General features: G+C 37.1%; 1 protein-coding gene across 1 annotated transcript; it reads left to right on the top strand.

Annotated features, from left to right (window-relative positions):
* The first annotated feature begins 252 nt into the window (after positions 1-252).
* LOC120628063 (putative fatty acyl-CoA reductase CG5065) lies at positions 253-22,596 on the top strand. The gene is made up of 11 exons (XM_039896263.1): positions 253-416; positions 749-865; positions 4,612-4,734; positions 6,880-7,005; positions 9,016-9,169; positions 10,243-10,344; positions 14,350-14,542; positions 15,709-15,815; positions 16,965-17,097; positions 20,556-20,813; positions 21,968-22,596. The coding sequence occupies exons 1-11, from the start codon at positions 303-305 to the stop codon at positions 22,113-22,115; spliced, it is 1,575 nt and encodes a 524-aa protein (XP_039752197.1). The 5' UTR covers positions 253-302; the 3' UTR covers positions 22,116-22,596.
* Positions 22,597-24,001: the final 1,405 nt, after the last annotated feature.

The following is a 24,001-nucleotide window of genomic DNA, read 5'->3' as shown; positions in this document are numbered from 1 at the left end:
TTATATCGAAAAAATAGACAAACAATCGCTTGATAGTTTTAAGTATATTATTATCAATGTTTCTGTTATTTTATTTTCACAAATATCGCCAACCCTAGCTCATAATATAAGTATTACCAGAATGAACAAAAATGCTCCATTGTTTCAGATGCTCCATCCAACCATGTCGAAGAAAATGAAAATAGCTGAATTATATTAGATTAAATTAAAAAAAATATATAAAAAAAACACGCCCATGAGTCAAAAGAGCCTAAAATTAATGCCTTGAGTCGTCTCGTGAATAGTTTGACAAGGAATCTAAGATGGCGTCGTGCCTCGCTGGCCATTTTGGACCCAGCCAGGATTACGTTCCGGTGGCAGAGTTTTACGCCGACAAATCGGTTTTCGTTACCGGCGGGACAGGATTTATGGGGAAGGTGAGATGAATGGAATATTGTTTGTCTAGCCTAGATGTAATGATGGTTCCGATATTCATACAAGTTTTTTTTATTTTGGCACCCGACAGGTTATGACCAATTGACGCCCAATTGGCGCAGCAGGCATGATCCTGCTTTCTTAGTCCAAGACCGTGGGTTCAATTCCCCACACGTGTTATGAACACGATTGCTTTTCAGTGTCTCGGTATTTGTCTACATATCAATAGTATTGTCGTAATATTTATTTAAAAAAAAATATACGCAGACGGAGTCGCATGTTAGAGCTATATGCGATGTGTTAATAATTACTGTCTCTATTTATAATCCAACAGGTGTTAGTAGAAAAACTGTTGAGGAGTTGTCCAAAAATAAAAAAAATCTACCTGCTGATGCGGCCGAAACGAGGTCAGGACGTCGCGTCGCGTCTCGCCGAACTCACACAATCACCGGTAAGTCTTGCGTTTACCTGCTGATATTCGATTTATCTAGTTACAATACTGGACAACCGTACTGTCACTAGATGGCGTTCTTTCGATACCCTATAAATCGAAGTTTACTTTAACGCCGACGAATAAGTACACTTGGCACTCTGTAACTAACAGTAGTATTCAAACGAACGGATATGTATATTAAAGGTATCATATTTACAGAATTATCAATAGTGTATAAAATTTCACTAATGGACTAAATTCCTCTCTGGAAGCGTTTGGGCCATAATCTGGGCCAATCCTTGTTGGTGACCAATCACGGGTTGGTGATCTCAATTCGCAGCAAATTGTAGTGTAGCACAATAAAATCTTCATAATGTTATTAAGATTTCTCTGTTATGATTATTATATAATTTATAATAGCTCACTCGGTTTAACGTTCGCTCACTCAGTATTTCTATTCGACCGTTTTAGTTTTTTTAGTTTTGCCAGTACATCAGAGCTCCATTCTGAGGCAAACCAACAAGCCCGCCTTACACTGTTAGAATCTTTAGGGTTAATCAGCTAAACACAATCCGAAAAAAAAGGTCACGCTGAAAAATATTCACGCCTAAGAAAGTTGGATATTATTTTCTCATTAGCAGCCAATGTGCGTTCGTTAATTGCAAGGCAATTTTTTTAGATGTTTAACACTTACAAGCCACAAAACGGATGCAAAAGTCTGCAATCTTTGTTGGAAAGAAAAAAAAACATTATTCTCTAAAGTTACACAACATTTACATGTCAGTACTTCATTTTATTAATGTATGTTAATGACTTAATAATTACACACGCATAGAGTATATTTTAATTAAGTTAATTAAAATATATATTATTACAATAAAGTCTTTCCACACAGTTAATTATTCGTAGAAAATGGCATTAGAACTGTAAAAAAATACCTTAGATAAAAGTTATAAAGAAAACTTTTAATAGGTATAATATTTATGTAAAACTGATAGTCCTTCGTGCTATGCAGCCTTATAACTAAAAGGGGTCTATATAAGGTAACCTGAGCGTTCGAAGTCGGTGAAAAGATGCAAAGTGGATGGTGCTTAAAATAAAAATTCAATAAATTTACCTGGGACATATATATAAACAAACATTGTCCCGTAGAAACTGTTTGTCTGTTTGCAACCAATCAACTTGATTTTTTGTATAGAGTTAAAGAAAGAAAGAAAGAAAGTCTTTATTGCACATACAAATAGAAAGCTAGGTTAACAAAACGAACGATAATACAAAATATATGCGCAAGGGCGGCCTTATTGCTTGAAGCGATCTCATCCAGACAACATGTTACATGAAACGAGACAGTACTATTTTTTTACGCAAATTTGCAAGTTATATACATTACTTATACTATAGATACTAATACTACATATATATTCAAAACATATATATTTATATATATAAATATCTACGTACATATCAATATATAAACTTAAATACAAGTTAGTTGAAATGACGGAGAGTAACATCGGATAACGGAGAATAACAGGCTACTTTTTATCCCACGAAAACAAACGGTTTCGAAATGCTGACGGAGAACCCGGGCGACAGCTAGTTGTTAATACTTCTCGCTTACTTAGGAGAATATTAGTTCGATAGGTTCGTGAAAGTTAAACGACCGGAATCGATTTTCGTGAAAAGGAGCAAAAAATATTGTGACCTCAATCACGCGACATTGTATGGTGAATTAGGTACTTGTACAGCGCTATAGGTATATGTTACGGTTTCTCAGAATAAAGGCATGTTTTTTCGCCTGGTGATTTATTGTAGCGGCAAAAACACAAAGAAACATCGTTGCTCTAGGTATCTCTATATTGAGGTTTATAGCCTTAAAACATATGATCGCAAAACATCACGAAAAATCTATAAAAGTCCACTGCTGGACTAGAGGTTTGCCTATAAACACCACGCTGGGCAGACAGACGAGGTGGCGCTTGCAGTAGATGGTACTTGTTGCTACCATGTAATGCGATCGCCACCACAGAAGACGCTGCTGCCCGTTCTTTGCTATAATACCTTAGTCACCACGTACGACTCCCGCGGGTTGAAGGCTGGTGACAGCTGTATTCTGAACTGCCGTCACAACCCGGCACAGTACGTACTTATCCGACGTTATAATATCAAGTTCATTTGTAAGGCTTTAAAAGTTTATTTTTCCATAGACCGCCACGTAAAGCGTGATTTTTACAATCAAAAAATAAAAAAATTTTAATCTTAAATTATTCATTAAACTATCCTTAAAAGTAGATCCTTTTACTCATTTTATATGTTTTATACGGGAGATACTACGTTCTTGTCCTTACCTTTAACGCAATTGTCTGTTCACTCAGCTGTACCTATCTCTCACCGGTGGTGCAAGTGAAATTTTTATTTACTCATACTGCCGCTGCGTTAGGGTAGGTTTTAAATGAAAATATATCGATTAATGGATTTTTCCCCATTCATAGTCTGCGTTAAAGTTTCGAACGTGTGCTAAAAAGCAAAGCAACCAAATAAGAACACAGAACAAAAGGCAAAAGTTTTACCCTCAGTTTTTTCACATTAAATTTTACTTTTTATATTTTAATTACCTGTTGCAATCCGTACAGTTAATCAGCTTCGCACAAACTGATTGAAAAACTTTTTTTCTGGTGGCACATGCACGTACTATTTACATAAGTTATGGGTCATTCCACTTGCATGAGTTTTCTGTTTATTTTTTTTGTTAATGTTTTTATCAAAAGATGTACCTACAAATGTAACATACACAAAATTCGCGCCAACCTGGTTTTCCAGTTTGTTGGCGAGTTAGCGCTCATCTAATATATATCAAACATGCACCTAAAGCTAGAACATAATAAAACTTTGTCTATATGTATCTTATTCCTAACTAATACAATTTTAAAGAAAAGACATATTTAAAAATTAAAATAAATATGCTAAAGCAAATTACTACTCAAGACTTTTTAAACAGTGAAGATATTAAAAGGAGTCTATGGACTCCTTTTAGTGTACCTTCAACTTCTTAAGAACTAATACACTGACTTTATTGTCTATCCTAGGCAACTCAATTTTATTGAGGATTTTAGGCACAATGTTCACGACTCTTGGTACTAGAAATCTTGTCTTTCTATTACCTCTTAAGCTAACCCTCAATTTTATTGGATTTATTTGAGTTATAGCGATAGATTTCAGCGACAGCGATTGCACGTGTGTGGACGGAAGTTTCAAAGCGAAGCTGTGATCTGCGCGCAATCGATTGCTGAGACGGGTTTGTTGTTAATAAAGACCTTATCTTTGTTTACGGGGTAATTCTTCTTCAAAGATACCCGAGGGGGAGATCGGGTTACGCTGGATTTCCCCCACTGAACCCCCTCGGTGGTCATCCGCGGCACGTATGGAATGGCTTCGGGATCCCTTTAGAACGCACCGATGCCTCCCTGGTGCGTTGCATGTAGAGATCGTCTTCGGAGAGCATAATCCCCCGACCACAGAATTAGAACACATAGAAACCGTGTACACGACTAATATTGAAGCATCAAAAACCACTCCACTTCAGTAGTGTTTCTCGAACAAACGGTTAGTCACTTTATACCATGTAGCAGTTGACAGTTATTATTTTACCTCAAATTTTCTAAACGTACAACATAAAATGGGAAAAAGTTTGTGACGGAGACAACTGATTTAATGTTATAATGGATATCTGGGGATACTTTATCTAATGTTACTCTTGTCCGCAGTTGTTCGAGACGTTAAGAAAAGACCGGCCGCAGGAACTCAACAAGATCGTGCCCATAGTCGGTGACATCACGGAACCCGAATTAGGGATCAGTCCAGCGGATCAGTCGATGCTTTGTCAAAAGGTATAATGAACATACAACGTGTTACAGAATTACGAAATAATATTGAAGTATGCATAAGTATATTTCATAACTAATCACCTTGTAAAAATATGAAATCAAAAGAAGCATATTTGTTTTCCCATACAAACAAATTCAAAACATTCTTGGTTTACTTTTGACAACCCTATTGAAGATAATAGACCGACACGCGCGATCACCTACGCTACGCGACGCGTGCGGCGTACCTAATACGCATACCTAAAAAAATAATAACAGGAGTCTATTGAAATACACTTTATCTTGTCATATAGATTCAAGTCAAATTCACTATTACAAACTAATATATATCCTTCTCTTATAGGAAATATCATCTGATATTGCATTTCATATTTCATTTCATTTAAGTATGGTCAAATCTTTTGATGCCCTCCCTAAAGTGCGAGTTCTCGTATCCGATGCCGAGGGAATCTTTTATTTCTTCATTTTCTCTGGTCTGGGATTCGGCCGCGGCTAGTTACCGACAGAGACGTTTAGACCAAGCGAATTAGTGTTTCCACATTATGACCACCGATTTTATACCTCTTAGTTTACCACTCGTACCTCTGTTTACCACTTATGCCTCAGTTTACCACTCATACCTCTAACAGGTTAGCCGTTAGGCCGTCGTAGAGTGCATCATCTCTTACCACCTTTGGAGGCGATTGCAGCCAAGGGCTAGCTTGTAGTGGAATAAAAATTTAGGTTTAATAATTAAGTGAGTAATTAACAGCTTAATATTAAACGTGTATATTTTCCACCTAAAGTCCTAAAGTTTCCACCAGAACTCACAAAAAAAACCTATTGTTTAGTATGTAGATAACTTAGAGATTACGTGTTAATGAACCTAAAACTGACGCGCAATTACCCCTGCTTCCCCTGATATATTTCGTGAGAACGTAGCTTTGGAGCGAAACAATCGATTATCAAAGGCCCTACATCTTTTGTAGGATTAGTTTTAGTATCGAGTTTGAGTTTATTTTTCTCACCTAAAGTTCCCAGCAGAACACGCAAAAAAGACGTGTTTTAATCGCTATTGTTTTGAATTATATCTCTCAGATTACGAGGGAATGACTGAGGCATAATTATCCCTGCTTCCCCTTAAAACATTTCGTGATAATGTAGCTTTAGAGAGACAATCGAGTATCAAAGCTCTGCTCTTGCTCTGATCGGTCTTAGTACCGAGTCGAAGTTTATGTTTTTCACCAAAATGTAAAGGAGGAGAAATCGCAAATCAAATGTGTTTCAATCGCCTTTGATTTGAATGTAGATCTATCTCAGATTACGAGATAGATCTACATTCAAATTGATGACGTTAAAAAAGATGTATATACCTCTGCTTCCTTTTAATATTATAAATCCAAAACCAACCCACTACACGGCACGGGTCTCCTCCCAGATTGAGAAGGGTGTTGGTCGAGGTCAACCACCCGGTCGTAGTCCGTAGGTAGCCTCTGACCATAACTTTTTCCTTCACCGTTAATGCAAGTGATATTGAATTGCTTAAAACGCACATAACTTCGAAAAGTTAGAGGTTTATTATTCACTGCAAGTTAACCTTTGACTGTCATGTCACCTGATAGTAAGTAACTATGACACTACGACACACACACGACGACTATGACACAGACAGACTTGACGTTTCAAAAGTGCTTATTAATTAGGCCTTATTGAAATAAATGGATTTTGAATTTTGAATTTTGAATTTTATGAACATTGGCGTGGCGCACAGAGACAGGTGATATAAAATTTAAAAAATCTCAATGACCACACCCCATTATGAAAATTAAGCTTAATTTGCTATATACTCCGCGAAAAGCAGGAGAATCTGTACGGTGTAATTTATTTAATTTCTTCAATCCCTTTACTCAACACCAAACAGATCTTCGAAAATGTACCCTCAACGCATGTTTCGCTCATTCATTCATACTGATTCTCCTGCTTTTCGCGGAGTATAGCAAATTAAGCTTGACTTTCATAATATATCATGGATATCCGCCAAGTAACGTCTGCTTCTATCCAATGTCACCACACCCCACTAACAGCTCGTGTTCCAAGTTACTACTTTTTAGTACTGAGTTGGAGAATGAGACAAATACCGTAGGTATATTATAAAGGAATGCGTTGCAGGTATCAGTGGTGTTTCATTCGGCGGCGACGGTGAAGTTCGACGAGAAACTAAAGTTGTCGGTCACGATCAACATGTTGGGTACGCAACAGCTGGTTCAGCTCTGCCATCGGATGTTGGGCCTTGAGGTAAGATTACTAAATCAGCAAGAAGCATTTACCCCCAACTGCCTCGTTGGATTGGTGGTTAGCATGTCCTGGTTTAATATGTTACTTGATGTTTAATGCCTTGTTTATTTATTTATTAGTGTCCTGGTTTAGATTCCGTGTAATTGCTCAGTGGTTTGCATTTTCGAGTGCAGATATAGAGCGCCTTGCTTCGATTCTGGGTCGGGTCAATTAATAGTATTGGGGTTTTCTGACAAGATATTCTTAGTACCTCCCGGAGTTTGAAAATAAGGCGTGATTTACCCCATGCCTCAGAGAACACGTTATGCTGTCAATCCTGCGCCTGATCTCTTTGTTTGTTTGTTTGTGTTTGACTTCAAAGAGTTTATTGCACACACACATTTTATACAAATTAAACACAAAAACAGAAGAAACTTTGAAAATAAAATAGAGCGTGCAAAGGCGGTTTATCACTAAAACGATCTCTTCCAACCAACCTTTGACGATAGGAAAAACGAAGGAACGGGTTGGTGCAGCAATTTAATAATAAAATATATATTTATATATATACAAAATAATTATAATAAAAGACTTACTCATAAATTCTAATACTACATACATATTATACATAATATATATAAGTATATATATATATATATAAGTATATACATCATCATCATCTCTTTCCGATCGTATCAGAGCTTCCATCCCATCGGTCTGTGAGAGTAAGGGAATAGAGTGCCTATTGTGATTGAGAACACACTCGTGCACTATTATCTCCCGCGTAGTTGTAAAATCCGTCTGAAGATTGACCACCGTTTCCGGTGGAAGGATTAGGGAACAAACTCAACAAAACAAATCACAAACGCATTTTATGTCTTCCGCTATCATGTCTCAAGTAATTCAAATGCCCTAACATACAAAATACAATTCGAAGAAGATAGGATATCTCGTTTTAGGTATAAATGATCACCCTTAGGATCTCAGAATATGTAAACGTAGTGGCTATAACCCATATTCCAAAGCACGACGTGTCTTTGCATAATGAACCGTTGAAAACCGCGGTAGGTATACCCGATTTAAGAAGAGATATTTTATGTTAACAAAGACTAATACCAAGCTCATATATGATATCTTGCAAATCATAACTAATATTATAAATGCGAAAGTGTGCTCATTTGTCCTTCCTTCACTAAGCAACCAATTAACTTGATTTTTGGCATAGAGTTAGTTGAAAGGACGGAGAGTAACATAGGTAACAGCTAGTTGAAAAATATTGTACTAAAAAAGGTCAAGTCTGTAGATAGGCTAACATTTTGAGAGCTAATATCTAGAGTCCACTGCTGGACTAAAGGCCTCTCCCAATGAGAGGGTTTGCCCATAATTTGGTGATGGTTGGTGATCGCAATAGAGCAGAGAGAACGCTGCTCCCCTTCACCGTTATATTTTCTTAGTCGCCTCGTACGACAACCGCGGAAAGAGGAGGGAAGGCGACAACTGTATTCTGATCTGCCGTCACCACACGGCAAAGAAACCATCAATCATTGGTATACTAAGTTGAGGTATCATAAATAAAGATATCAAAATTGTGTCAGTTCTACTATATCAGCATTAATTCGGTTTTAACTGCCTCCTTGATCTAGTTGTCAGCAAGTTTGATTGGGATTCTTGCAGTCCCGAAAAACAAACACACCACTTGTTTGGATTCCGGATACGGCAAAAGTTTTCAAGTACCTATCGGGATTTTCGGGATTATTTGATTTTAGGATATAAACGTTGCAATTACCTCGATTCTTAAGGGCAATCATTGTTTAAGCCAAGCTTAATTGGAGCAGCGTGGAGGGATTTAGATTTAGATAATGATAAGTTTAGTTTGCACATATCATCCTCAAAATGTACAACTCTAAACGTTGTCCGCTTGTATCTAGTGCTTGCACTAGTTTTAGATCTATCAATTTTGTAAAGGAATCATGATAAACTTCATTGATAACATTGATTCGTATTTATTAAGATGACGTTAAATTTCTTCAGGCGCTCGTACACGTTTCAACGGCATATTGTAATTGCGAAAGAGAACGAGTAGAGGAGACCGTGTACGCACCCCCCGCGCACCCTGAACACGTAGTCACGTTGGTACAGACACTACCCGACGACCTGGTTGACAGAATCACACCGGATTTAGTGGGTAAGTGGAAATAAGATGAGTGATGAATCTTGGGAGCTCAACGAGCTGGAGTGGTAGTAGGAGACAGTGGGAGTAGGTGCATTATGCGTTAATGTTAATTGAGTGTTGAAAGTCAGACAGTCAAGAACGCCTGAGTAAAATCGATACAATGACCTTATTTCAGTAGTAATAAGTCTGAAATCTCATATTATGCGTAGACATGCAGAGGCAGCTGTTTTAGAAGACCTTGAACTACGTAAACTAGATGCACAGTATGCAAGAGAATCGGAATCCTAAATTACTTGAATGTATAAGATTACAAATTTAGCGTCAGTACAATTCGAGCGTCGAAACTCAGACAGTCAATAGTCCCTGAGTGAAATGGATATAATGCTTCTTATTTTAGCTATAATAGATCTCCAATCTCTTATTATCCGAATACAGGCAGCTGTTACTAGACCGTCAACTAGATAGGCATGCGGCACCTGCACGAGAATCGCATTGACCTATTTGATAAAATATCACCCCGACGACACTGTAAATACCGTAAATACTCCGAACCGTATGTATGGTACGACACTGTTGGTTTTTATTGTTCTGGTGGCCTAGAGTCCTGAAATCTTGACCTTGCTTTATACTTAGGTCCCAAGAGTAAGTGTAAACTTAATCTAGTTAACTAATCAAGGCCAGTCAAAAATAACTAAGGCCGTTAATTTAGGATATCGATAGATTGGACAATCGTCTAGTTTACAAGTTGAGTCAACTTTACGTTTGCGCTTGATGTCGTCATCATGCTGATCATGCTGTATGAAAAACGGTGATAAAGTCTTTGTCTGAGACGAGCATGGCCGCAGGAGTGGTAAGGTGCTTATAACTTCTTAAGAAAAGATATTCAACTTAAGCATGGCAGGAAATTCGATCGCTGGAAATATCAACCCAGGAAAGGATGTTCATCAGAAACGTGGATGAAATGCGTTTCGAGTTTTGTTGGATGCCAACCACGACAGGGTGTTACCGATTTAGCACTATGGTGTGGTGGAGCAGGAAAATTATAGAGACGTTCAAACTTATGTGCTTAATTTCTATAATTCCAGGAGATAGGCCTAACACTTACACGTTTACAAAGGCACTCGCGGAGGATATGCTAATAAAGGAGTGCGGCAATCTTCCAGTTGCGATCGTCAGACCTTCAATCGGTGAGTCTATTTCTTGAGTTATCAACGAGTTTGTGTTTTGTATGGCAATATGACTTGCTGTCAAAAATCTAAACTGATCTCCGTCAGAATTAGTTCTAGATTTGATGTTACTTTATTGGTTACAATAGAAGTTTGTTTTGTTTAAGTTATGTTTGAGAGTTTCTAACTTTGCTGGTTGACTTTGTTGGCGTATGATCACTTATGAACTTTATCAGTTAAGCATCTGTTTAATGTCAGTATCAGATCTTTAAATTAAGCTTTTCTTCTATTATAGGGGAGGCTTGTAAGTTGGGCAAAGCGAGATATGAATACACTGAGGAAGTCATTATTACTAACTTAAAAAAAGTTTAAATATGTAATATTATTCCAGACCAAATAAAAAACCTACTTCAGAATCATACACCAACATATATTTTTGTCAACTACGCTAACAATATACTCAGGTTTACTTTAAAACACGAAATAACAACACTTTTACTCATGTCATCCTTTTCCTTTTACTCTTTCCAAAAAATCCAAACGCCCGATGTCGCTCCCCGTGCAATCTTTTTTCTTCTTACCTTTTTTTTCCCTCGCGTAGATTTGGTCACCAGTCCTTCCAACTTTCTTACTAATCAAATCCATGAATGTTTTTATCGAACGTTGAAAGATTTGATGAGCAAGGTCTTTTATCATTTCTAGATTCATTTTATTGATTTGCATATTATTTCGTATAGATAATCTAGCTTAGAATGGCATTTTACTTTGACGAATATTCAAGTAACTTCACGGATAGAAGTTTCGTAATAATATTAAACCAACGAAAAATATTTTTTTCTATGGAAATAATAATTACAAACTGATGATGATGATGATGATGAAAATTAATGTTTACAATAAATATAAGCAATCTAACTGTTCACTCGTGGGCATGGTACCCAAATTGCCCCTTTGAATTGCTAGAATTAGCCGTTGGGCTAAATAAGCGCCAGCTCTTGGGTCACCAGACGTAAGGACCAATTTTTGGGTCACGATGTTCGTAGAAGTTATTCTATAAAATGGTTATCGTGATGTAATCGCCAAATATTAGCAACCTAGTCACCTACTTTTGCATAATGCATCAAAATGATAAGATTGGATTTACTATAAAATGATGTGTGATTTTTCTCTCAAACGGGATCGCGATACAGACAGCATGATAGTGATAAGATTGTTTGATCGAATGTTGACAAATATTTTGAAGTGACATGATTTGATGTGACTCATGTTACTTATTAACATCTTTTAAAGGCTACCCGTGAATTTTTGATATTTTCCCATTTCTCGTGGCACAAGAGACTTACTTTTGTCGACTCCTTGCCAAGTTATCTGCATAATTAATTGATAAAGTTCCTTTGAAGTTCGAAATCATAGTCTTTTACGACAGACAGAAATGAATGTTAAATAAGTACGTGAGCTTGATGAAAGATATGTATTTAAAAGTCTCGGATATTTTATTTTAATGAGTGTGTACTCTTCGACAATACATGTAAAGTTCTACCATTTAAAGATTGGGTGGAGGCATCTGTTGTAAACGTACCGAGAGGCTTCCTGAGAGAAATAATCTAAAATGTCAGGTGTAAACAACAAACGGATCTAGTTCTTGAATACATCTTCAAGTTGCTCTGAACATAATAATTTTTAAGGTGTGCATTACCTAATGTTGAAAAGAATAGACATTAGCATAATTAATTGTATTTCACTGCTACTTGCACACTCGTATCTTGGTTATGGTAAGAATTATAAAAGCTTCACTTAAAGTTCGGCCGATTGGCGTAGTGCGTTCGATTCCCACCCCTGAAAAATGTTTGTGTGATGAATATGAAAGTTTCTCAGTGCTGGGTATCTTTATATTATAATTTACTAGCTGTTGCCCACGACTTCGTCTACGTTTGATTTTGTTTTGAGGCATTCAATTTAGTAGTTCTAAAAAAAATTAAAGTATTCAGTATCGCTAAGCCTTAAACGAGGGGTTTGCTGCTCTCCGCTGAGGAATTCTGTCCCCTATCTGCACCACATTCATCAGATCTACACAAAGTTTGGGCAAAATTAAACACATATTATAACCTCTATAGTACAAAAATAATTATTTAAATCGGTTATAATTTGTCTGAGTTATTGTGTAAAATCGTCAAGCACTCATGCCCTCTCCCAGAGGAACCGAGCTTAATATCGGGATAAAAAGTATCCTATATTACTTCTAACACTTCCAAGAGTATGTGTACAAATTTCATGAGGATCGGTTAAGTAGTTTTGGCGTGAAAGTGTAACAAACAAACTTACATTGACATTTATAATATTAGTAGGGATGATTATTTATGTATAATATTTATAATAATATTCATCAGTCATCTTAGTACCCATAACACAAGCTACGCTTACTTTGGGGCTAAACGGCGATGTGTGTATTGTCGTAGTATAAAAACAAATAGAGACCTAACCAACCCAACTTAAAATAACATTGTTACAAGTAATATATTGATTTTTGTAATTAAATATGTGGGAAGTCCTGTGTTCGATTTCCGGCAGGGGCAATTAGGGAATTTATAATTTCTAAATTTTCTCTGGTCTGGTCTAGTGGGATGGCTTCGGCCGTGGCTAGTTACCACTGTACCGACAAAGACGTGCCGCTAAGCGATTTAGTGTTCCGGTGCGATGTCGCGTAGATACCGAGTAGGGGTATGACTACCATATTCCCTAACTGTTTAGCTCTCTACCATCTTAGACTACATAATCGCAGCGCAGCTGGTCCGCTATAACATGAAATTCCCCGTGTTAACTTGTCAGTACAATCTACATTCCGAATCAGAATTAATATTCTATTTTTAGACTTTATCCGGACGAGCAGATGCCAATTTTATGTTTTGAAGGGTAAAGGCCTATTATTTATCTATCGGCGTAGATTTTGCTAAAATTTGAATGCATTGACATATAGTTGCACTTCAATCTTGTACGGAGACTTGAGGGTTGAAATCAGTGTTTATAAATGAATCTCATTCTATTTCCTAAATGATCCAGGACAAAATCGATCTTTTGATGACGTAAATCAATAGGTACCTACCTAAAAATTTATGTTATAAAAGATATTGGTAAACAAAATTAACAATGAACAATCCCAGCGTTGTTAGTGAAATGACAACAAACCATTGTGCATATCGTTATTTTTCAACGTTCGCTAATAAACAAACAATAAATATTTAAATAGCCTAGGTATTCGACGTAACGCGTGAGTCGAATTAAATTTATGAAACTCGACAGAAGGTTCTTAATAGTGACGCGAGATGTTTACGTTTTTTTCATTATCATAATTATCGTTCATACCTAATATTATAAATGCGAAAGTGCATTTGTTTGTTTATCCTTCCTTAACGCCCTATCTAAGCAAACAATCGACTTGATTTTTTGGATAGAGTTAGTTGAAAAGACGGAGAGTAACATAGGCTACTTTTGTTTCTGGAAAAACATCAAATTTCCATGGGTCGTTAACAGCAATAAACTTATTTTTACAGCAAATATAGTGTCCTTCCTATACTTTCTAACAAAGCACCCGAAAGATTTCATCACTGCGGGTCACTTTTAGTTGCTTTATATTTTAAAAGAGTACTATATAGTTGGTCTAATTTAAATTTGGTGAAGATCTTAGTTAGTAATTCGAGACGAATGTAGAAACTCTTCAACGTTCACGACGGGCGCTTAGAACAAAAAAAAAAATTTAAATAAGCACTTTTGAAACGTCAAGTATGTCTGTTTGTAGTGACTGTACCACCGGTTCCGAAGGCAGATTCTACCGAGAGGAAGCCGGCAACAAACTCAGCAGTTTCTCTTTCCCAACATCATTTTGTAATTTAACAATCAATAGATAGATAGCGGCTGAGCGAAAAGAAGTTAATAAGTACTGTACACGGTTTCTGTGTTCTCTTAATTGTGTAAATAAAATATTTTAGCGATTCTTTGTCACTGCAATCATGCTAATTGCTTCTGTTCTAGTGCTCTCATCCGCGAGGGAGCCGGTCAAGGGTTGGGTGGACAACTGGAACGGGCCGAATGGCATTATCGCTGCGGTCGGCAAGGGCATCTTCCGCACGATGCTGGGCACGGGCACGAGGGTAGCGGACCTGGTTCCAGTGGACACTGTCATAAACCTGATGATCGTGTGCGCTTGGCGGACCCATTTGAGACGGTAAGGGATTTTTTACGTGAAGGAAGTTTTTGCCCACCTATTGCGGCGAGTGCTGTGGTACGATCTCATTCATAGCTTCTGATTTTTTTTTGAAGTTATACTTCTTTTGGTGCGTTAGGGAGAAATGATGAGAATAAATTTTAATGATGTGCGCGCACACCGTCGCTAAAATCCTAGGGCCACCAACCTAAGTTAGCTATAAAGTTTCACAGTGTAAACTTTAAATTGTCAAATGCCGGGCGCATTTCAATTGTACATAAATCTCAAATTTTAATTTTGGTTTAACGTTGGTAGTCTATTAGTATTCCAAATTTATTTACGTTTATTATGTCCATTTCTTTAATTATATAGAAATATATATTTTTGTGATATTTAAATAAACTTTATCTAACTAACTAAATAACTAACTGATAATGCGTTATAATAAAACTTTCAATGTATTAAATACCTTTTTCTACAAGCGTAGAATAAATAAGGCGAAAGATGAAATTTTTGAAAAGATTTTTAATTTTATACTTGTTACGCTAAAGGAGTGTAATTTCTAACGCGTGTACATAAGTACACACAGGTTTTTTTTAACGCTGGGAAATGATTTTACGCATCCCTCCCGGAGACTGGTAAGAAATTATATAACCTGTTTCCGGAAGGGTACGTGGGACTCGCTGTTATGAGGCCAGAGGTCAGAATATCTAATAAAACTCAGCGGAACCGTCTACGCAATATAGAGACACTACAGGATTGCTTTCGTATGCTACTATTTTTAAATTGTTTGCTAGCTGTGTGTGAGTATTTATAGATAATTGAACTAGGACAGGTTATTAGACATAAAAGGTTTCATTATTTTTTTCGTCTTTTCACCTACAATTGGAGGAATTATGAATTTTATAAACTTTAAATGCATATACAAATTTTGGTAACCGACCGAATTTGAATCTGCGACTCTCTGACAATCGCGGCCTGAGCGCTTTAACCAATTAAGCTACGGCTGCCCAACTGTCGTTGCCGAAATTAGTATATGCCTTTTACACAGTCATATAGCGACCGTAGCGTCACTAGTAGGAAACATTGCAGTTGCCAGAGAGTCGAAGGTTAAAATCTTGTCGGTTCAGCAATTTTTTATATGCATTTTAAGTTTATAGAATAAAATGTTACTCCTAACATTTCAGAGGCGACGGCGTGATAGTATACAACTGCTGTACGGGACAGCGGAATCCCATCACGTGGCAGCGTTTCGTCAAAACCAGCTTTAAATACATGAGGAAACATCCGTTCAGTGAGTCCTTATATGATGGCTATAATTGAGTGTAATCCAAACATTATAAGCAATTCTATTGACGGACGATTGGCGCAGTTGACAGTGACCCGACTTTCTGAGTCCAAAGCCGTGGGATTCCCACAACTGGAAAATGTTTGTGTACTGAACATGAATGTTTTTCAGTGTCTGGGTGTTTATCTGTATATTATCAGATATTGTGTATCTTATTCATAAATACATTCATCACTTGTCTTAGTACCCATAACACAAACTACTTTTGGGCTAGATAGCGATTTATGTATTGACATAGTATATTTATCATACGATATTTTTAATTTAAATACAAGATTTTTTATCCACTTGTATCAGAAGAGTAACATATTTGGGATATACAACATGTAAATGAAAACCGAAATAATACTTTACAGGCTTTAGAGGTACATTATTTACTGTCTCTGAGACTTATCTGTGAAACCGAAAACCTAATAGTTTTTGAATAAACCACTGCCATAGTTTATACTGAAAGAAAGCAGACCTAACCTAACCTAACCTAACGTCATATGCAAAATTTAAATCAATTATTGACTCATGTCACTTTATTAATACGCGTCTTGTAGCATTGGCACTATGCGCGTGTCGGTATTTCAGCTTCAATAGGGTTGCCATAAGTAAAAACTTAGAATGTTTTGAATTCGTATGTATGGAAATTAAATTTGCTTCTTTTGATTTAATATTTTTACATAGTGATTTCTTATGAAATATACTTATCCATCCTTCTATATTATTTCGTAATTAGATTACACGTGGTATAATATATATTTTTAGTACAGTAAAACGGATTGAGCCGTAATAAGAATAGGGTGTCTTGACTTTTTGCAGCGACCCTGCTTTCTGAGTCCAAGGCCGTGGGTTCGATTTCCACTACTGTTTGTGAAAATGTTTGTGTGATGAGCATGAATGTTTTTCAGTGTCTGGGTGTTTATATGTATATTCTAAGTATTTATGTATATTATTCATAAAAATATTCATCAATCATCTTAGTACCCATAACACAAGCTATGCTTACTTTGGGGCTAGATGGCGATGTGCGTATTGTCGTAGTACCTATATTTATTTATTTATTATTTATTATCCTTTAATATAACACGATAACAATGTTTATACCAGGCGAAGTGGTGTGGTACCCGGGAGGTAACATCACGAGTAACCGTCTCGTGCACAACACCCGCGCGTTGATACAACATCGCGCCCCAGCTACAGTCGTCGACTTCTTCGCTAAGCTCTCGGGGAGCAAGCCCATGTGAGTTCATATCTTACTAGCTACCTCTGCAATGTCGATACTAATGTGGGGTAATTTGGTGAGAATGGAACCCTGATAGCTTTAATTTTAAGTTCACGAATGTTGTTATCACCATCACCTAACATTCATCATCAGCAGCCTAAAATCGGTCCACTACCGACCGTAGTCTTCCACGCTGGCCATGTGATTGGGTGACTCCACACATCCCGTTGAGAACATTATGTAAAACTCTGAGGCATGCAGGTTTCCTCGCGATTTTTCCCTTCACCTTTGAATCAAGTGATATTTAATTGGTTAAAACTCACATAAAATAGAAAAGTTAGAGGGGCGTGCTTCGCTTCAAACTCAACCTCCCGTTTGTACCCACTGACCTATCACGCACGCTTATTCTAGGAAGAATAAAAGTTATATTTCAAAGTCAAAGTCAAAGTCAAAAATATCTTTATTCAAGTAGGCCCACAGGTGGCACTTTTGATGCGTACATAAGAATTACACGGTAGTGAGATGATGGCGATAACCACATTCGTAAACTTAAAACTAAAGCTACGAGGGTTCCAAACGCGTCCCGGTCTAAGAAGAAGCCCACAACAAACTTAGCCGGGTGTTTTTTTTTTTTTTTTTTGTTATCGCCATCTCACAATGTAATTTTAAATTATTAGAAGAGCAACCTGGTTAGAGCAATAATTTACACCCAAGCTTTTTTATCGTTTACGTAGTCCTTTATACTATAATAGGACTTTTCTATAAGCTTACGTTTAATACAAACTTTGAACTTTTTAAGAGACATCTCCAAGATGTCAATTGGTAGTTTATTGTAGAATTGTATGCAATTTCCTTTAAACGAATTATGAATTTTATGTAACCTAGTATATTGCACTGTAAGTTTATTCTTACTTCTAATGTTTAAATTATTGCAGTCACATTTTTTCTTAAATTTAGAAATGTTTTTATGGACGTACATTAAATTTTCAAATATGTACTGACTATACACTGTCATTATTTTAAAATCTTTAAATTTATCTCTCAATGACTCTCTCGGACCCATTTTGTAGATAGAACGAACAGCCCTCTTCTGCAGCACGAAAATAGTGCTAATATCAGCAGCATTACCCCAAAGTAAAATTCCATATGACATAATGCTGTGAAAGTAACTAAAATATACCAGTCTAGCAGTTTCTACGTCGGTCATATGGCGTATCTTCTTTACCGCATAGGCAGCAGAACTAAGCCTGTTCGATAAATTATCTACATGAGGGCCCCATTGAAGTTTAGAATCTAACGTTATTCCTAGAAAAACTGTCGTATCCTCCAGTTTCAGTTCCTCATTATTAAGTAGTACAGTGGTTTTCACGTGTTTAACATTAGGTAAAGTGAATTTTATACACTTGGTTTTTTTTCCGTTAAGAACCAAATTATTAGCTTCAAACCACTGTACCACTTTAGCGAGAGAGTTGTTTACGTCGTCAAAAGCTAGTTCACGTCGATTTATTTTAAAAGTCAGTGATGTATCATCGGCAAACAGAACTATCCCGTGTTTATCCTTGGCAAGGTAAGGAAGGTCATTAATGTAAATAAGGAACAGAAATGGTCCTAATATAGACCCCTGTGGGACACCTATTTTCATAACTGATCCATTAGACCGTTTTCCATTCACGTCGACTTTCTGAATTCTATCGCGTAGATAGTTACTCATTAAGTCTAGAGCTACACCCTGAATTCCATAGTGGTGTAGTTTCCTAACTAACGTTTCGTGTTGAACACAATCAAACGCCTTAGATAAGTCACAGAACACACCAAGTGCATCACGTGACTCCTCCCAGGCTTCAAATATGTTTTGTATTAGCTCAACACCTGCGTCGATTGTTGAGCGACCCCGTGTGAAACCAAATTGCTTAATATGAAGTAAATTATACTTATGAAAATGGTAAAGTAATTGATTTAAAATGAGTTTTTCAAAGATTTTACTGAAAGTGGGTAGTACGGATACTGGTCTAAAGTTAGTGGGGTCAGAAGTACTACCCGATTTAAACAATGGAACTATTTTACTAAGTTTCATTAAGTCAGGAAACACACCACAATCTATACAATTATTAAATATTAAGGCTAAATCGGGTGCAACAATATCAATTAATGATTTGACAACGTTTACGGAAATGCCCCACAGATCATTTGTTTTTTTATTAATTAATAATTTAAAGGCTTTAATAACGTCAGAGCCACTAACATGCGTGAATTTAAAAGAATGGTTACACTCAGGCACATTTTCCTTTAATAGAGAGAGAGCCATATCTGGTGAAGAGTTTAATGATTCTGTTGTGGAGACGGGAATGTTGGTAAAGAAGGTTTCAAAAGCAGTAGCCACCTCGAAATCTGTTGTTAAGGCTTTATTATCTACATTAAGTTTAAAATTAATATTTCGTGGTGTTACTCTTCCCGTCTCCTCATTGATTATGTTCCAAGTAGTTTTGATTGCATTGCTGCTATTTTTAATTTTATTTTTGATGTATCGCGTCTTTTCTAAGTGGCAAGCGCGTTTAAAATTCTTGGAAAACAATTTAACATAATCCCCAAACTTATCACCAGTGTTAAATTGACGTTCAGCATACAATTCGTACAGCTTTTGCCTATTTTTATGAAGTTCAACTGTCGCCCACTCACTAAAATTTAATGTATCAGTAATCACAACCGACTTACTAGTAAATATAGAATGAAATAGTCTATTAAAGGTATTGAAAAAGGAGCTGTACATTGCATTTGGAGTCGCCCCTGAGGGTAGGAATGGGAGGTCATTTACTAGGCTATATCTCATTTTCTCTATGCGGTTGGATGTTACAGGAACAAATGTTATTTTACGTTTAGAAACATTTTTCTTCACATTTTCAAATTGAATAATTTGACCACAATGATCAGAGTCTAATTTACTAACAATATTAAGTTTCCTATAATCAGTTAGATCATTATCTTGAAGGGTTTGAGTTTATGGATATTAAAAATAAAATATCATAAATTAGTGACACCTGCATATCGTCTGCGAAAGATGCAGAAGTCATTTATGGGATTGAGTATACGCTTTTATAATATGATTCCTAAGGTAATTTTGGACCTACCAATGCATAAGTTTAAAGAATGTGTTAAAACACATTTATTACAGCGAGGTTATTATACAATTGATGAGTTTCTTAATGACAAGGTTGCTTGGAAGCATCCGCCTCCGCTTTCATCTCTCACAAGATGGGAAATGAATGTTAAAATGTAAAATGTAAATTTTTGATGTTGGAAAAGAGCAACTGCTGAGTTTCTTGCCGGCTTCTTCTCGGTAGAATCTGCCTTCCGAACCGGTGGTAGAGTCACTACACACGGACAGACTTGACGTTTCAAAAGTGCTTGTATTAGGCCTACTTGAAATAAATGAATTTTGAATTTGAATTTGAATTTAAAGTTAAACACCACAATTGCAGGATGGTCCGTGTCCAAAATAAGTTAGAAAAGGCTTCCTCCTGCCTCGAATACTTCACAACCCGCCAGTGGGCGTTCTCCGATGACAACGTGCAGGCGCTCTGCACCGCGCTGTCAGTTGAGGATCGCAACACCTTCGACTTTGACGTCACCAACATCGACTGGGACGCGTACATAGAGAGCTACGTGCTGGGAATCAGGAGGTTCCTCTTCAAGGAGAGCCCCGACACGCTGCCTCGCTCCAGAAAGATATTACGAAGGTAATTTACGTCATGATCCGACCTCCTTTTTCCAGGGAAAAAAAGGTTAAAACACGTACATCGATGCGTACAGACTGGGACGCGTAGATTGACAGCTATGTGTCGGTTATAAAGAGGATCGTTTTCAAGGATAGCTGCCGCGCTCCAGAACGACATTCCGAAGGTTATTTTCATCATGATACAATCTCCTTATCTCTGGGAAACTGACGCGTTCACAGAGTCCTTTTTTCTTAGTATGAGGGGTTCTTCTGCGAGGAGACTCCTGACACGCTGCTTCGCTCCAGAAAGATATTACGATAGGTATTAATGAATAAACTTTTATTGTACCACAAAAAGAATATAACAAAAATTTAAAAACAAAACAGGGCATACAATTTGGCGGCCTTATTGGTACAATTCCCGGCCACCGATGGCCTATGAAAAAAAAACAAAAAAAGGTAATTTTCATCACGATCCAACTTCCCTGTCAACTGTTTTTTCCCTGGGAAAAGGGTTGAAGCGTACAACGGGAGTTTCGTGTTGGGTATTAGGAGGCACATCAAGGTTCCTAAGGTACCCTACGGGATACCCTAAAGGAAACTAAAGGCCTAACCACTAGGCTATCACTGCTCCCGATGATGTACAAAGGTATATAGGATCCACAGAATTAAAAACGTAAAGGACTCTCACTCAGGCATTATTGCCTGCAGTGCATTCAGTGGCGTGCTTAGAGCGTATGCACAGGGTATGAAGATGACATAAAATGAAGAAAATCTCCAGTACGAGTTATAAATACTTAAGGGAAGGCTCTTTAGAACTCTTAGAATGCCTATTCTTAAGTATACAGCAGTTTTTCTTCATTTTATATCATTTGCAAACCCTGTGCACACCCTCAACGCACGCCACTGAAAGCATTTTGTCCACAAAGAGACAAAACGCACCGCGTTTCTGAATTTTATTTGGTCTGGTCTGGCGGGAGGATCCACACTAACGCGCCGCCGCCCAAGTCTTGTACGGCGTCGCGTAGAAACCGACTAGAGGTATTGGTTTTATATAACTGCCATACAGGTTAGCCCGTTGGACTGCATCATCATACTTACCAGCTGGTGAGACCGCAGTAAAGAGCCAAGTTGTGGGAAAAAAAGGGATAAAAATTATTATCTTTTTGCTTCCAGGTTACACATAGTCCACATTCTAACGCAAGTGACCGCCGTGTTCTTCCTATGGAGATTTCTGTTTAGTCGCTCGAATGCGCTACGGAACCTCTGGCGTCGCATCGTCGATATAATGACTCGCGCCGCGCGACTTTTGGCCGTCGCCTGATGTCGCGCGACACCCTGATACACGCTTAAATAATGCCATTTGACGCGCGACAAATCGTTGATAATAAAAGCTTGAAGAAATAAAGTAATGTTGAATCTTTTTGTGGCCGCGCGACTAATTGTTACGGGGATGCGAATCGTCTGGGCGTAATTAGAGGATTTCCTTAAGAAATTAACTGAAGGTTATTTAAACTGAGGCAAATTTAGTCGTATCTACGACGATGGAATCCAGTAGTTGGAATGTATCTTTCCTTTGTCTTCACTGTGAATCGCGTAAGCGACAGCGATAGTATCTAACGTATCACCAGAGTGTTCACATACAAATCCAGGCTGCTATGAAAAAATATAACGTTATCGCCAATTCACTGAAAAAAGCTAGTGCGTTAGCAAAGAAACCTCTTTCATGGAATGTTTTACTATTCATAGAATAATATATAACTTGCAGCCATAGCGAAAAGCTATATTCACTTTATTATAATTTACTCGGAATACGTTTTTTTTTAAATTTCCGCATTTATATACCAAGATTTTTGTTAAATTAGTAGATTCCACTTTAACACGCGACTTATTTAAACCCATTCGTATAATGATACTAATATTGGCGACTAATTGACTATGTTCGGCTCAATTTAAATTGGCTTCATGTCCTAAATATAAACGTAAAGTACTGTTATAAGAATCTAATTACGCCTGTTTAATTAAATAGTGTTTTGGGCTCGAGTCGCGCGACAAGTTGTTGGCAGAAGCTTAGATTTTTTGGCGTTCGATACGCAACTGTATTACGTAACTGTATTACAATCAAATCGATAACCGCAAGTGAAAAAAACTTAAAGTAAATGCAATAGCTACCGTTGCAATGCATATAGTTCCGTAATACAGCTGCATAGGTCGTCCGATAGAATTGTTAGTAAACGCTTAGATAAAACATTTTTTTCGTCCTGACGTTATTATACTTTTAGATGGTGATATTCGGTTAATCGTCACACAACAAAGATGCTGTCATAGCTTTTTTGTCATTTTGTATTATTGAAACAAATCGGTTAGGGCTTATTCAATTGACATGCGAGGAAACCGTTCTATAAAATGTTTCTTTTAATGACCAAAATCATTAAGCGCCTTATTAAAAAACTTTGATAACTTGCAATTTTGACTCTCCTTCATCATTGGCTAAAATTCACCGAGCTAGCAAGGGAATTATGATTTCAGCCAATAATAATTATTATAGGTTCTGGTTCGAGTCGTGAGCAGCAACTTTATGGGTCTGAAGGTTTTTTGACGATGTCATTCGCGTTTATTCAGTTCCGGGGTGTAAAGTACTAAAATAGTCTTTCCTTTCCCAGGATGCATTCTGTCTCCTTGCAAAATTTTAGCCAATCTGTCAAACAACTTAACTTGAAAAGTTACAGAAAAACAGAGTTACTTTGGAATTTATTATACTAGGATGGGTATATAAAATATTGAAATAATAACTAAATGGTGACAAAATTAACAAAAATCTTTATAAGCATTATTTGGGAACGGTTTCAGAGAATTAAATTTATTAACTCGTTAATGAGCGTGTTCTTTATGTGAGTTGATTGACCGCTCGTGTTCGATCTTACAGTAACGCATGGTGCTGGCTTGCATTCTTTATAAATTTCTGTTTATCTCCTGTACACGTGCAAGCAACCGGTTTATGAGTGCTTTGATATAAATTGCCCAAATCAATTTGTTCGAACCAAACCGGTTCATCGATAGCCTATAACAGTCCACTGCCGTACTAAAGAGTCTCTCTTGACGGGAGGGTCTACCCATAATCACCACACCGCTGGGCAAATGGATTGGTGATCACAGAAGATGATAAAAGCAGGTAGTACAGAGCAGGTTTCTACCCGTTCTCCGTTACAT

This window comes from Pararge aegeria, chromosome 12 (assembly GCF_905163445.1).
Source record: "Pararge aegeria chromosome 12, ilParAegt1.1, whole genome shotgun sequence".
NCBI lineage: Eukaryota > Metazoa > Arthropoda > Insecta > Lepidoptera > Nymphalidae > Pararge > Pararge aegeria.
This window is presented reverse-complemented; position numbering and strand designations above follow the sequence as displayed.